Source organism: Fragaria vesca, linkage group LG6, assembly GCF_000184155.1.
Source record: "Fragaria vesca subsp. vesca linkage group LG6, FraVesHawaii_1.0, whole genome shotgun sequence".
Classification (NCBI taxonomy): domain Eukaryota; kingdom Viridiplantae; phylum Streptophyta; class Magnoliopsida; order Rosales; family Rosaceae; genus Fragaria; species Fragaria vesca.
In genome coordinates this window covers 28,740,270-28,753,836 of record NC_020496.1, presented here as the reverse complement: position 1 = coordinate 28,753,836, position 13,567 = coordinate 28,740,270, and the positions used below count along the sequence as shown (strand labels likewise).

Sequence of the window (13,567 nt, the reverse complement as noted above, 5' to 3'; positions counted from 1 at the left end):
AATACTGTATATATATATATATATATATATATATATATTTCAAATAAAATGTGTTTTATCTGAATATATAAGTGTTTATTAACCTTTATATAAAGTACTTCACCCCATATGCATGGTTATGGCTTTAAGGTATGGTCAAGCTCTTGGTTTCCACTTCCAAGAAAGAGAACTGCATTATTGCGGTGGAATAGATTTGGAGATTATAATTAATCTTACAATTTTAATTTTAGAAATTCGATCACAATAGGTTGAGGTATGGATATTTTCAGTGGCGGAGCCAGTATGAGAAATGTCACTTGGGCTAATTGTAGCATACAAAAAATTTTGTTCGACAATATGAGAAATTTTAGTTAATTAATAAAGGACACACATACATAGGAGGACATAGTAAGCCTTACCCTTAAACGCATAAATAAAAATTAACTAAACTTTACTCTACGAGGCCCCAAAGCTTCAAAATCATTAATCACCGCCTCATTGTCAACCGCTTCAGCAAATTCAACCGCTTGAGCACTCTTTTTACTAAACCATGTACTTATATCTTTTGATCTAGGCCTTTTAACACGATCAATGTGTTCATCAGACATTATGTAAAATTCATCAACATATCATCATCTATTTCTGTCAAACAAAAATGGATGTGCCTTACATAAATATCAACTGATCAACAATTCAACATCAAGCTTTAATCTTAACCAAAAATATAAATATATGTCTGTGAAAGCATGCCAAACAAACATATAGTTAAGTAGTTAACTGAATTCTATTCCCTATTCCAGTATTCCCTATTGAATTCTATTCCCTAATTTAGTAAAACAACAATCAAATTTAGGCAAAGAACAAGTCAAACAACAATCAAAATTTAGTAATCCTTATTCCCTAATGAATTTCTATAGTTTGATTCAAATAATCAAAGTTTAGGCAAAGAGCCATTAGTCAATAGCCATACCTAAGGTCTGAGGATTGAGGATTGAGGAAGACATGAAGTCAGGAAGTAGGGATCGGGGACTACCAGACTGAGAATCTGGGATGGGCATCGGCAGCGACGGCCAAGGGCTGAAGGACGACGAGCGGCGAGAGCGACGGGAGGTGAGAGCGACGACCAAGGGCCAATCTACGATGGGCAAAGGATTTGGGTCTTTGGGCGTGGCTGTGAGTAGTGAGAATGAGAAGTTGAGAACGATGGGTAAAAGGGATTTTGGTATATTTAGGGTATATTTGGATTTTTTTAATTTTTTTATTTTTTATATAGAAGTTGGTTTCTTTTTTTTGGGCTTCAACTTCATCTGGGCTGGCTCCGCCCCTGGATATCTCGCTCTCTTTAAAAAGATTGAAGTCCTATATAGAGTAATACCGATGCATCATAAATCTCTTAACTTATCTCCTCTAGAATACAACAACACAACAATAAGTTGCATGATTCACACCAATCAACACAAATTGGAGGAACTCAAAACTTCACCAAATAAACACATTTCTTTGGCCGACCAAAAAACAAGACACTTCAGGAAATTGAACTGGTCAAGGCTAGGATGTGCAGCTAGACTAGGGTGTTACGTGCAACATCATGTAAACTAAACAATTAGACTGAGGTTTGTACTCTTTTTTTTATCTTATCAATAAATTTTCGGGTTAGGACGATGTTAGTCCTATACCCGCTTACCCAAAAAAAAAAAAAAATTAGACTGAGGCACTGGCAAGCTGGGATTCTTCCGATCTCTGCCTTGAAGTGAGGGGAACTGTTTTTGTTTGTTGTCAAACTTAATTATTCAACCTTTTTGTTTCTTCTTTAAAAAAAATAAAAATAAAAAAATAAAAACTTTTGGCGATACTTCCACTTTTGTTTTATTTATTTTTGGTCTGTATGTGGATTATTTCGTTTCGTTCTTATGCTTTATAGAACGTGCACTTGTGTGTTGTACATCTGCCTACCTGTCGATTCTGTTCGAAACACGATAGATATTCTCAAGTTGATCATTATCAAAGACACCAGACACACAAGGGCAAGATTAATTATCCCAAAGACCTAAAGTTGATTGTGCTCAGCTAGCTAGGTAGATATTCACCTGGCAAATGACTAGGAGTTCATGTACAAATGTTTTACTGTTGCCCGTGCATGATATTTATGATTGATCGATCTGAGTTGCTATATACACTCCTTTTTCCCTGAATTCAGACATGTGTTTATGTATAGGTGCAGAATTGATGTGTGTGTGTACATGTATAGGTCGGTAATGTTAGAAGACGACTGTTGGTATTAGATGGTAAGATATATAGGTAGATACCTATTGTAGGCATTCAGTACTATTTGTCTTAACGAGATAATATCTCGTTTTTAAGTGTGAGATTATGAATTTAATTCACGATAATTTCGTTGTACCATTTGATCGTTGATCGTTGTTTATTTGATAAAATTGCTTACCCACTTTTCGTCCGGACAGATAATCATTGTTTGCTGTTTAGATGCGGAAGCTAAGAGTAAGTTCACCTGTTAAGTTAGATGAATGCAGTGATTTGGGTCACTTAAGTAACATGGGTCACTCTGGGTCACTATGATTGGGCAATAGTTTCCACCAGTTAGAAATGTGAGATTGCTGCCACGTGACAGTGACTGTTTATTGAATTTTAAAAAACGTTTTTAAGTGTGAATAATGATTTTAGTATCAAATAAATGATGGTGAAAACAATATATATATATATGATTTTAGTTGCAAATTGTTGAAGGAAAAACACATTTATGTGTGCGTTCGTCAAAGTCATAACCGACGAGAGTAAATTATGTAATTAGTAATCAATTAGTGTAATTGTTCAATCAGTTATCAATTAGATTTTATTGTCATTATGTACGTTATAGTTATCTTTGTAATATCACCTCTATATAAAGAGGAGCTTCAATGAAATGAGTAGACCAATTTCCATTTTCCTATAACACAAATAATTATTTCCATGGTATTTATAGAAAATTTCCTATATTTTTAAATATTTTTTGGTTACCATTTTTATTATTCTCTTCCCTTTTGAAAAAGACCCTTCAAATTATTTATAAAAGCAATTACAAAAACATTGCAATTATCTGATTGGTTATAAAAAAAAAATTCAAACCCAATGGCTCATTGTTTTGGAGCCGTTAGATTGCATTTTCAAATAGGAGCAACGGTCAGGATTTGTAGAGGTAATGGCTGACTTAAGCCATGTGCGCATGTTTGGCTCACTTGGCAGCTGTGTGAGTGAATCAACCTGGGTCAGTTTGTTGGGTTAACACACTAACCTAGCATTTAACCCAAAGTGACTTAGGTTGATTTGGGGAAGGCCCATTTTTATGGGTGGAAACTTGTTTTTTGTAGTTGGGTCACTTTGCTTATGTGAAAGTGATCTGAATTAAGTTTTTTAGCAATGGGTGGACATGCTCTAGGGGTCGTAGATCTCCCCATGTGTAATGAGTGAATAACCCCAAATAATTGATATGTCATCTTGTGCAAAAGTGCCCTACGTCCTCTTTTATCTTTCAGCCAATATTAGTCAAGTTGGGTCCAAAATGCTCTCGTGGTCATTCACTCATTTGTCTCAAATCCCCTCTTAAAACTTCAAAACATTCTTTCTCTCCATCTTATTTACTTAATTCTCTACGACCATTAAGAGTATATTGAGACTTAACTTTGATCAATATCGCAAGATTCAAACCCAAGCGTTAGGGTTCCACAATTGGATGCTCTTACTAACTCGACCAGACCACTTGTGGTGATCTTCTATGCTTCTCGATTTGTTTACCACAATTATCGTGCTTTGTCTCTTTGATGTAACGATACACATAATTAGATTTTTTCCTTTCTTGGTGGATGGTATTTAGATTGAAGAGAGGCAGCCCACCAAATCAGAAACTTTATAAACCACATGCGGCTCGCGGGAACCTAACTAACATCTGGTCCAAACCAATTGCTACATGAGTGTAAGCTTGCGGCATCCAACAGTCGGGTCTCATGATGACCCAGACTGACACTTTTTACCACCGTCATATAAGTCTCGTATGTCCCCCATCAACCTACCAATAAGGGACTTGTGAATAGTGGCGGATCCAACCCAAGGCTTGCCTGGGCTGGAGCGTAGGTGAGATCCTTAGGCCGAAAATTCTACCAGACCCAATAAAAAAAAAAAATTAGCCCTACAACTATGTGTGTGAGTGTGTCGCTCCAGTTCAGCCTCCAGCCCTCCAGCAGTCAAGCCATCCAACTCGTCTCAGTCTCTCAGCTCCAAACTTCGAAACACGAGTGTGACTGTGTGAGCGACTGCTCGGCTGCTCCGCCTGCTCGCTCGTCGCCGCTCTATTGACTGTTGCTCGTCTCAGACTCTCAGCCATATGCAGTTGCCTGCTCGGCTGCTCCGCCTGCTCGCCATCGTCTGCTCGTCGCCGGTCGCGGCTTCGCCTGCTCTGCTGACTGCTGCTCGCCATCTGCTACTCGGTTGCAGACCACTGAGACCAAGTCCAACCGGCAGCCGTCTAGGTGTGTATATTCTTATTTCTTAATTCTGATTAGTCATTACTTGTGTAGTTATGTTCCTTCTGGGTATTTGTGTTCACTGAGAGTCTGAGTCTGTGAGAGACTGAGACCATTGTATTTGTGTTCCTTCTTGAACTTGAAGTATGAAATTGAATTTGAAGTCAATTGAATGAACTAGGCTGCTAGTATGCTTATTCAATTGAATTGTTGTCTTGTTAAGTAATGAATTACTGAATTGTTGGAAATTTTAATTGGAATTACATAATGTCAGATGAGCAAATTAATCGTGTCAAAAGGCCTAGATCATAAGATATTAGCACATGGTTCAGAAAAGTTCAATCGTCATCATGTTCAAGTTCACAAGCCTCTGTAGGCACTCCAATTCCTCCAATTCCTGTTGGAGTAGCTGAAGAACCGTCTTCAGAGTCTCCTTTATTTCGGCCTCAGAGGAATGAGTTTGATCCCCATGGCAATGTCAATGCCATTGAACGTGATTCGGGCAAACGGTGTCCTTTATGGAAGTATCCTGCGAATCAACTCGAAGCCGTTTGAAAAGCTTATGTTGCATTAGGTCCATGTCAATCTAAGCTGAAACATTATCCTCTTTCACTTCATGGGACACAAAATCGTAAGTTTAACTTTGATTGGTTTGAAGGTCATTCATGGCTTGAGTACTCGGAGGATCAAGACAAGATATATTGTTTCCCTTGTTTTCTTTTTGATAAAGAAAACCCTCTTCATCCTGCTTTTACTGTAGATGGATTGAGAAATTGGAAGCAAAAGAGTGTGCTTACAGTACATATGGGGTCTATAGGGAGTTCACATCATGAAGCCATGGAGAAATGGCACCTCTTGAGAAATTTGGCTACACAAATTGAGAGAGTTTTTGTGAAAAGAACAGCAAAAGAGGTGGAGCATAATCGATTTAGATTGAAGGCTACAATAAAGGGTGTGAGACTTCTAGCAAACCAAGGACAAGCTTTTAGGGGCCATGATGAATCTGAAAGCTCTCTTAATGATGGAAATTTTAAGCAAGTTAGAAAGTCTTATGAAAGAATGGCTAGTGATGATGATAGGGTTATATTGCAGAATTCTCCTAGAAATGCTAAGTACATCTCTCTATCTATTCAAAAGCAGCTCTTAAATATTCTTGGTAATAGAGTGAGGCAAATGATTCGTGAAGAAGTTGATGATGCGAAGTTTTGCATTCTTGTTAATGTAGCTGACAAGGAACAAATGTTTATAATTTTGAGGTTTGTTGACCGTCATAGCTTCATCCAAGAACGGTTCCTTAAGATAGTGAGTGTTTCTGACACAACCTCATTAACTCTTAAATTGGAGATAGTTAAAGTTCTCAGTATGTTCAATCTACAAGTGGAAAATATGCGTGGTCAAGGGTATGACAGAGCTAGTAACATGAGTGGTATTTGGAATGGCTTACATGCATTGTTTCTTGAAGATTGTCCCTATGCGTACTATCTTCATTGTTTTGCTCACCGTTTGCAGCTAGCTCTAAATGGTGCGGCTAAGGGTGTTCATGATACATATCGCTTCTTTTCTACTCTATTACTTGTTGTGAATTTTATGGATTCATCTGCTAAGCGCAAAGGTGCCCTAAAAGCTGCTAGAGAGGATGAAATCCTAAATTTGATAGCTCTTGGCAATCTTCAAACAGGTATGACGCTAATTTTAATTTGTATTCTATTTGCATCAATAGATATCATATTCTTGATTATACTTGCACTTTGCTAATTCACAATCTTCAATCAGGTACGGGCTCTAATCAAACTTACACTTTGCAACGACCTTCTACTGATCGTTGGAGCTCTCATTTTCGTTCTATTAGGAGTATGATTGAATTATTTGGTTCAACCGTGGCAACTCTGGATCATATGATGGACACTGCAACCTTACATGTTCAGGGAGAAGCTAGTGATATTCTCAGAGCTATGAGATCATTTGTGTCACACCCCAATTTTCGAAATTTTCGAAGGATAAAATTTCAAAAATTTGGGCATGATATAACTTAAAATTTTAAAATCCCAAAACCTGCTCAACAACTAACAAACTAAAAACAAATACTGGAAATGTAATTGTCAACAAACTCAACAATTGAGTTAAACATTATATCTCTCTAATTACATTAACTTCAAAAGTCTAGAAATAATAACGTCGCTCACAAGAGCTTAAAGACAAAATAACAAAATATACAAATAATTATACATTGTCTAAAACCCAGCTCCTAAGCCACCGCTTCAACCCTGCTGATCAACACCTGCAGGTCTAACCCCTACACCATAAATTGGTGCACCGGGTTATAAACAACAAACCCGGTAAGCTAAAAAGCCCGTATGAGTAACTCTCAATATATATCTCTACCCAACATCACACAAAATAAAACCGAAAATTCATGCTTAGCACTTAGTTCAAGAATTGCCTCAACAATAAAATTCAAAGAGAGAAATTGAGAAAACATAACAATTCACAAAACAATCAATCATAAGAGAATCCTACAAATAAAGATAGTTCAGGAAAATTCCACTCAAAAATCACACAATAAGAATTGAAGAATCTCCTGCATTAAGCATAGTTCAGGAGATACTCAAAACAAGTTAAATGACAACAATTAAGAACAAAGTTAAAACCATAATTTCAACACTTTCACAAATAACATGTATCCATGAGTCCCAGATATTAAAAAATACCTCTCATGACCTACAACAACAATTTGTGCACCCATGGGTCCCAGATACCATAAGGTATCTCCCATGACCTACACCGACAGGCGGACTAGAGCTTTATTCCTAACCGTAACCAATCACCCGGCCAAAGGCTTGGAACCCAGTTTGACTGTCCAATATCACATCACAAAATAATAATAGAATCATAACCGTAACCAATCACCCGACTAAAGGCTTGGAACCCAGTTTGACTATCTATACAACAATTCTCAAAAAGAGTAGAATCATCATAACAGCAACCAATCACCCGATTAAGGGCTTGAAACCTAGTTTGACTATCTACTTGTTTTATCTTACCTATGAGCCGTTGACGATTAAGCTCATTTATTTTTAAAAACAAACAATAGCATATTCTTTAATTCAACATCATCATCATCATCATCATCATCATCATCATAACAACCACAATTATCTAAAAAGCATAACATTTAAATTATCATCATTCTTTAATTCAACATCATCAACAACACAAAGCACACATCATAAAAATTATATCCTTCCACATAAATATATTTATATGCACAAGACATAGTTATTCCCACAAGAATAACCTAACAAGAACCAAAAATATTATAATTTCATGAACCTTAAAAATAATCATATAATAGGAAAACTTGTTTTATCTTACCTATGAGCCGTTGGCGATCAAGCTCATATATTTTAAAACAACCAAAAATAAAATTTTTAAATTAAAAACATCATAATCATCAATAAAAATCATCATCATCATCATAATTCATCATCATTTTATCAACATAAACCTTATCAACATCACCATCATCATCAAAATAATCATTTTTAGCACGCAATAATTATTATAACCATCATCACAATTTCATAAATAATTGGTTCTAAGTGAACCTTGGTGAGATGTTACTCACCTAAATATATCCAGCTGCGTCTTCCACAAACAAAAAAGCTAAGCCAAGCCAATCACTCTTCACCAAACACCTAAAATTACACAAATACTAACCTTAGTTACCAAACAAACTAATGAGAATATTGCACCCTTAACAAACCTTAACCCACAGGAGGACAACTTTCCAAGGTCGTCACTCAATAAAGCTGCCTCTAATCCTCCAAACCTAAACTCAAACCTCACACAAGCCTAAGATTAAACTTAAAGTCCTAACATGCAAACCTTACACCAAACCTAGAATTCCACATCTCAACAAGCTCAAAACAACAAGAGCTAGCTACAACACAGCAACTAAGCCCCAAACATTGCCGGACGCGCTGCCACACGCCGTCACAGGCGGCGGCGAGTGGGCCCCACGCGCCACCACAAACTTCCTAATTTGAGAAGACTCAAAACATTAAACTTGAGGATCACAGCATAAGGAACACTTTTTATTCCCGCAGTTAAGCTTGGCTTGGCCTTAAACTGCTTCAAAACTTCCCCTACAAGCTTGAGCCTCAAACTGAAATCCAAGGTTTCCAACACTCAAAAACCAGTTGTATGACTAGAAAAATCATACTTAGAAGGAGGAGAGCATCACGGCTTACCTCTCACTGCCTAATGTCGTCACCGGAGTTTGCGATTTTCGGCCAACACTACTCCACTTGCCTCTTGCTGCTACAGCTCTAGACGAGGCCATCCACTAGCCTAGGAAGCTTCACACGGAGGAGACAAGCCTAACTAAGCTAGCTGTGTCGTCAGAGGTCACCGAATTAGGGTCCGGCGAGAGGTCACTGCAGCAGTGGCTTTCAGGCCTTGCTGCGCCTTGTCCGTCGTCCGCCGGCGTCAAGGATCGGCACAGCTGGGTTGGTGAGGACGAGACCGAACTATCGGGACCGGCGGCGATCAAATCGGTGGCCAGATGTCCGACTTCTTCCCCGGAAAAAATGGGGCAGCCCGTGCGTCTCGGGGAGGAGGAGAGAGAAAGAAAGTTGAGTTTCTGAATTTTAGGGTTTCCACCCCAAAACTTTTCTATTTATCCTAAAAACTCCTGAAAAGCCATGACTTCCGCTGACCATAACTTCCTCGTACGATATCCGATTTACGCGTGTCGCGTGTCTACGAACTCGTATCGTCGTGCTCTACAACTTTCATGAAGGAAGTTTCTCGAGAAACCCAACGAATAAAAAGTCAACCCTCTGACCCTTAAAGAAAAAGATACCCTTTCGGGTAATTTATGCGTCCAAACGCTTATGCTCTTCCTTCGAACCTCAAAACATACTAACTTCTAACTCGAAAACTCCTAAATAATATTAGAAACTAATATCAAATTTCCGGGGTATTACAATTTGAGTTTGTGCTTTGTCTGATTTTGATGCATAGAGTCATGAAAGTCACAGAAGTTCTTTGTCAAGTAGTACAACAGAAAACCATTGACATTGGAGAAGCAATGAAGTTTGTTGAAACTACAAAAGAACTTCTTCAAGACATGAGAGATGTTGGGATGATTTTTTTTATGGTTCTTACATCTTTCTGTGAGACACATGATATTGCTATGCTTGATATGAGTGCTCGTTGGTTGGATGGTACGGGTCGTCGGAGTCAACAAAAGAATTTCATCACACATGAGCACCACTACCTTGTAGAGGTATTCAATGTTGTACTTGACTTTCAATTAAGTGAGCTAAATAAGAGGTTCAATGATAGATCTTGCGAACTTCTTAAGCTCACTTCAACTTTGGATCCTCATGATAAGTTCAACTTGTTTGACACTCAAAAGGTACTCCTTCTTGCTAAGAGTTTTTATCCTCAAGATTTTGTGCAAGATGACTTTCTTTCTTTGGAATTAGAGTGTGCATATTATAAGAAGATATGACTCAGGATGTAGCATTCCACACCTTAGATTCTATATCTGATTTGTGTCGGCAACTCGTTCAAAGAATAAAGTTAGACTTCTATCCTATGATCTATAGGTTGATTTGTTTGGTGTTGACTCTTCATGTTTCTACTGCAACCACTGAGAGAGCTTTTTCATCCATGAACATCATCAAAAACAAACTTAGAAACAAGATAGAGGATGAATTTCTTGATGATTGCCTGGTGCTTCATATTGAAAAAGAATTTGTTAAAGCGGTTGACAATGAGATGGTGATTAAAGATTTTGAAGCTTTGGGGCCTCGTAGAGTACAGTTTAGTTAGTTTTAATTGTGTTTCTTGTATTATATTGTGTCTAATTTTTGTTCATGTAAATGCATTTGAGGGTAAGACTTGCTACGTCCCTTTATGTATGTGTGTTCTTTTTTAATAAACCAAAATTTCTACTGTTGGTTAATTTTTTTTTGGCGTTGCATTTAACCCATGTGAGATTTTTATCCTTGATCCGTCACTGTTTATGAATATTAAGGCTCGAACTTAAATAAGGGTTTCACTCAAACAAGTGTATTTTTATCCTTGTCAGACCTTATTTTTGCATATCATCATTATCATTGGCTTAGATGCGCAACTAGCTTTTTAAGTCCTGTAAAGTGACTAAGGCCAAACTTCTAAAAGCAAAATATTCAAGGGCAGAGGAATCAAAGAGACAAACAATGGTGTATTAACAAAATGTCCATCTGTCTGATAATGAGAGCTCAACTTCCTCTCCATTCTCCATTTTCCACACTCAATTCTCAACTCTCAGCTCTCAGCTCTCAACTCTCACCCCCAAGACAAAATGTACCTTGAGCTAGTTTTAGTTCTAGCTGTTGGCTCGTGAACCTTGACTATTCTTCTCCCTCAAGTCTTGCTTCGTCTCTCTTATATATAGGTGGCATTATCTGTGAGATTCCTAATGTGTGTAAGCAAAAATGGGTACCAAACATTCTTCCTCTGCTTCAGTTTTGCTTTCACTACTTCTGCTACATTTGTGTCTGCAACATGATGTAGTTGAATGTGCTGAAAGAGAAGCTTTGGAAATAATCATCGGTGGTGGTGGCGGCAGCTACAGCCCCCCTGCTCCCTCCCCCGAATACGCTCCCTCCCCCGAATACGCTCCCTCCCCTGAATACGTAGACTGCCCTCCCCCTCCCCCTCCTCCTTGCCCACCGCCACCATCCCCGTCACCGCCACCACCGTCACCTCCACCACCACCACCTCCGTCCCCACCACCACCGCCGCCGCCACGTCCACCACCACTACCTCCGTCCCCACCACCACCACTACCGCCACGACCACCCGCTCCGGCACCACCGAACGAGAGACTTGCAATTGCCCTCAGGGTAATTAAAAGGTTCCAAAAGCTCATCGGGGTGGATCCAGATAACATCACAGGCACATGGAATGGCGATAATCCTTGCAAATTCACAGGCTTTATCTGTGGTGTTGTCCCTGTCTATAACCAAAACGCAGTCGCCGGAGTTAACTTCAACGGCAGAAAGTTGGCTGGCAAATGGGGCGGCAAAGAAACAAAGCTACCCCTTGACGGTTTCCTAGACCAGCTACCAGACCTAGTGTTTTTCCATGCCAACTCCAACAATTTCACAGGCCAAGTTCCGATTGGTACATCCAGACTTCCATACTTCTACGAGCTCGACCTCAGTAACAACAAGCTAGATGGAGGGTTTCCCTATGAAGTTCTAAGTGCCCCAAACTTGACATTCTTGGATCTCCGGTTCAATAATTACCAAGGTTCAGTTCCAAGCCAAGTGTTCCTCTACAAAGACATTGATGTAGTCTTCCTCAACAACAACAACTTCAATGAGAAGATTCCTGATGCTATTGGCTCCTCAACAGCACATTATCTCACTTTTGCCAACAACAAGTTCTGGGGTCCGATCCCAAGAACCATCGGCAAAGCAAGTAAAACTCTTTTTGAGGTCCTCTTCCTCAATAACAGACTCTCAGGTATATATGCTCCCTAATCTTAACAAATGTTTATGTTCTTAACTAAATATTTAACCTCTAATAAACTTGCTTAACAGGGTGTTTGCCAATGGAAATCGGAAAACTTAACCAGGCAACGTTGTTCGATGTGAGCTACAACCAGTTAACAGGGCCAATTCCGCAGTCGTTTGCTTGCTTGACCAAGATGGAGATTCTGGTCTTGGACAACAACCAGTTCTATGGAGCAGTGCCTGAGTTGGTATGCAAGCTGCCCAGCTTGATGAACTTGTCATTGGCAAACAACTACTTCACCCAAGTCGGACCGGCGTGCAGGAAACTGATCAAGAAAGGGTTTCTCCATGTCGACAACAACTGTATCTTGGACCTCAAATACCAAAGACCAAAGAGTGAATGTGCTTCGTTCTTCTCTAAGCCTAGATACTGTCCCAACGAGCGGTCCTTGCTTTACATTCCTTGTAAAGGGAAATATTCAGGTGAGAATTCGAAGAAGCTTGAACATGGAGGACAAGCTTCTGCCCCATTAAGTTATGGTACTCTTAGACCACATAATCCTTGATTTGATTTCATGCTCTTAGGGGACTCATCAAAGAAGAATCACCGATGGGTTTTCATCACCGAAGAATCACCATATATGTTTTATGTTTTACTTGTTAATGTTTATATCTTCGATCATAACTTATGGAGCAATGTAACCTGATTTGTAGTACCAATTAAGGTGCACATTTATAGAATAATGATGAGGTTTTCATTCGTTCTATAATTTTAAAGTGTGGTCATTTTCTTTCCTCAAAAAAATAAAATATATATATATATGGGAGAGGGGACAAATCGGACAATGTAACAATTGGGGACCATAAGTCCATTAGTCAATGAATCTGTATTTAGCATATTAATTTAATCAAGGTAAATATGCTATAATATTCGTTACTGGCAAAGAGTTTTGGTTGCCGGGGGATTTTATACAGAAATAACCTATCTTGCAAAAATACTTCACTTTGAGGCGTATCCCACTATCACGTATCTGATACCATGCATGGATACATGACTTTGGAAAGTATAAAGTATAGTTTGGATATTTCGCTTATACCAATATATGTCTCACAATTGGATACATGACTTTGCTAATTATTTAAATACCCATGGTTAAATTAGACATTTTTTGTCTTAAAAAGAAGAAAAAGAAAAGAAACACAAGAAGACTAGGTCGCATTAGAACGACCTAATAGATGCTCGAACGCCTCTTTCTCCTTATTTTCTCTTTGCAGGAGACGCAAGGGTTGGGTTGGTCATATTGTTTTGAACTATGTTGTTATTTTTTTTAGGAGTAAATACTTGTGACACCCTATAGTTTACACCTAAAATCAGTTTTGTCCCTCATTTTTTTTTCTAAACTGGTATACCCCTATACTTTGAATTCTCGACTGATTTGCCCTTTTCCCAACTGGTTATGACTGTGACATGCTCATTAACAGTCTAAATAACCCTTCACTCTTATCTCTTCTAGCATAGTAATAGGGGGGCTTAGACCTTGCTCTCAAAACCCAACCATT

The 13,567-nt window shown here is 38.6% G+C and overlaps 1 protein-coding gene across 1 annotated transcript; it reads left to right on the top strand.

The window, feature by feature from the left end:
- The first annotated feature begins 5,297 nt into the window (after positions 1-5,297).
- LOC101303150 lies at positions 5,298-12,775 on the top strand. The gene is made up of 4 exons (XM_004305897.1): positions 5,298-6,171; positions 11,061-11,182; positions 11,276-12,017; positions 12,095-12,775. Exons 1-4 carry the CDS (start codon positions 5,298-5,300, stop codon positions 12,571-12,573), a joined length of 2,217 nt encoding a protein of 738 aa, XP_004305945.1. The 3' UTR covers positions 12,574-12,775.
- The last annotated feature ends 792 nt before the right edge of the window (positions 12,776-13,567 follow it).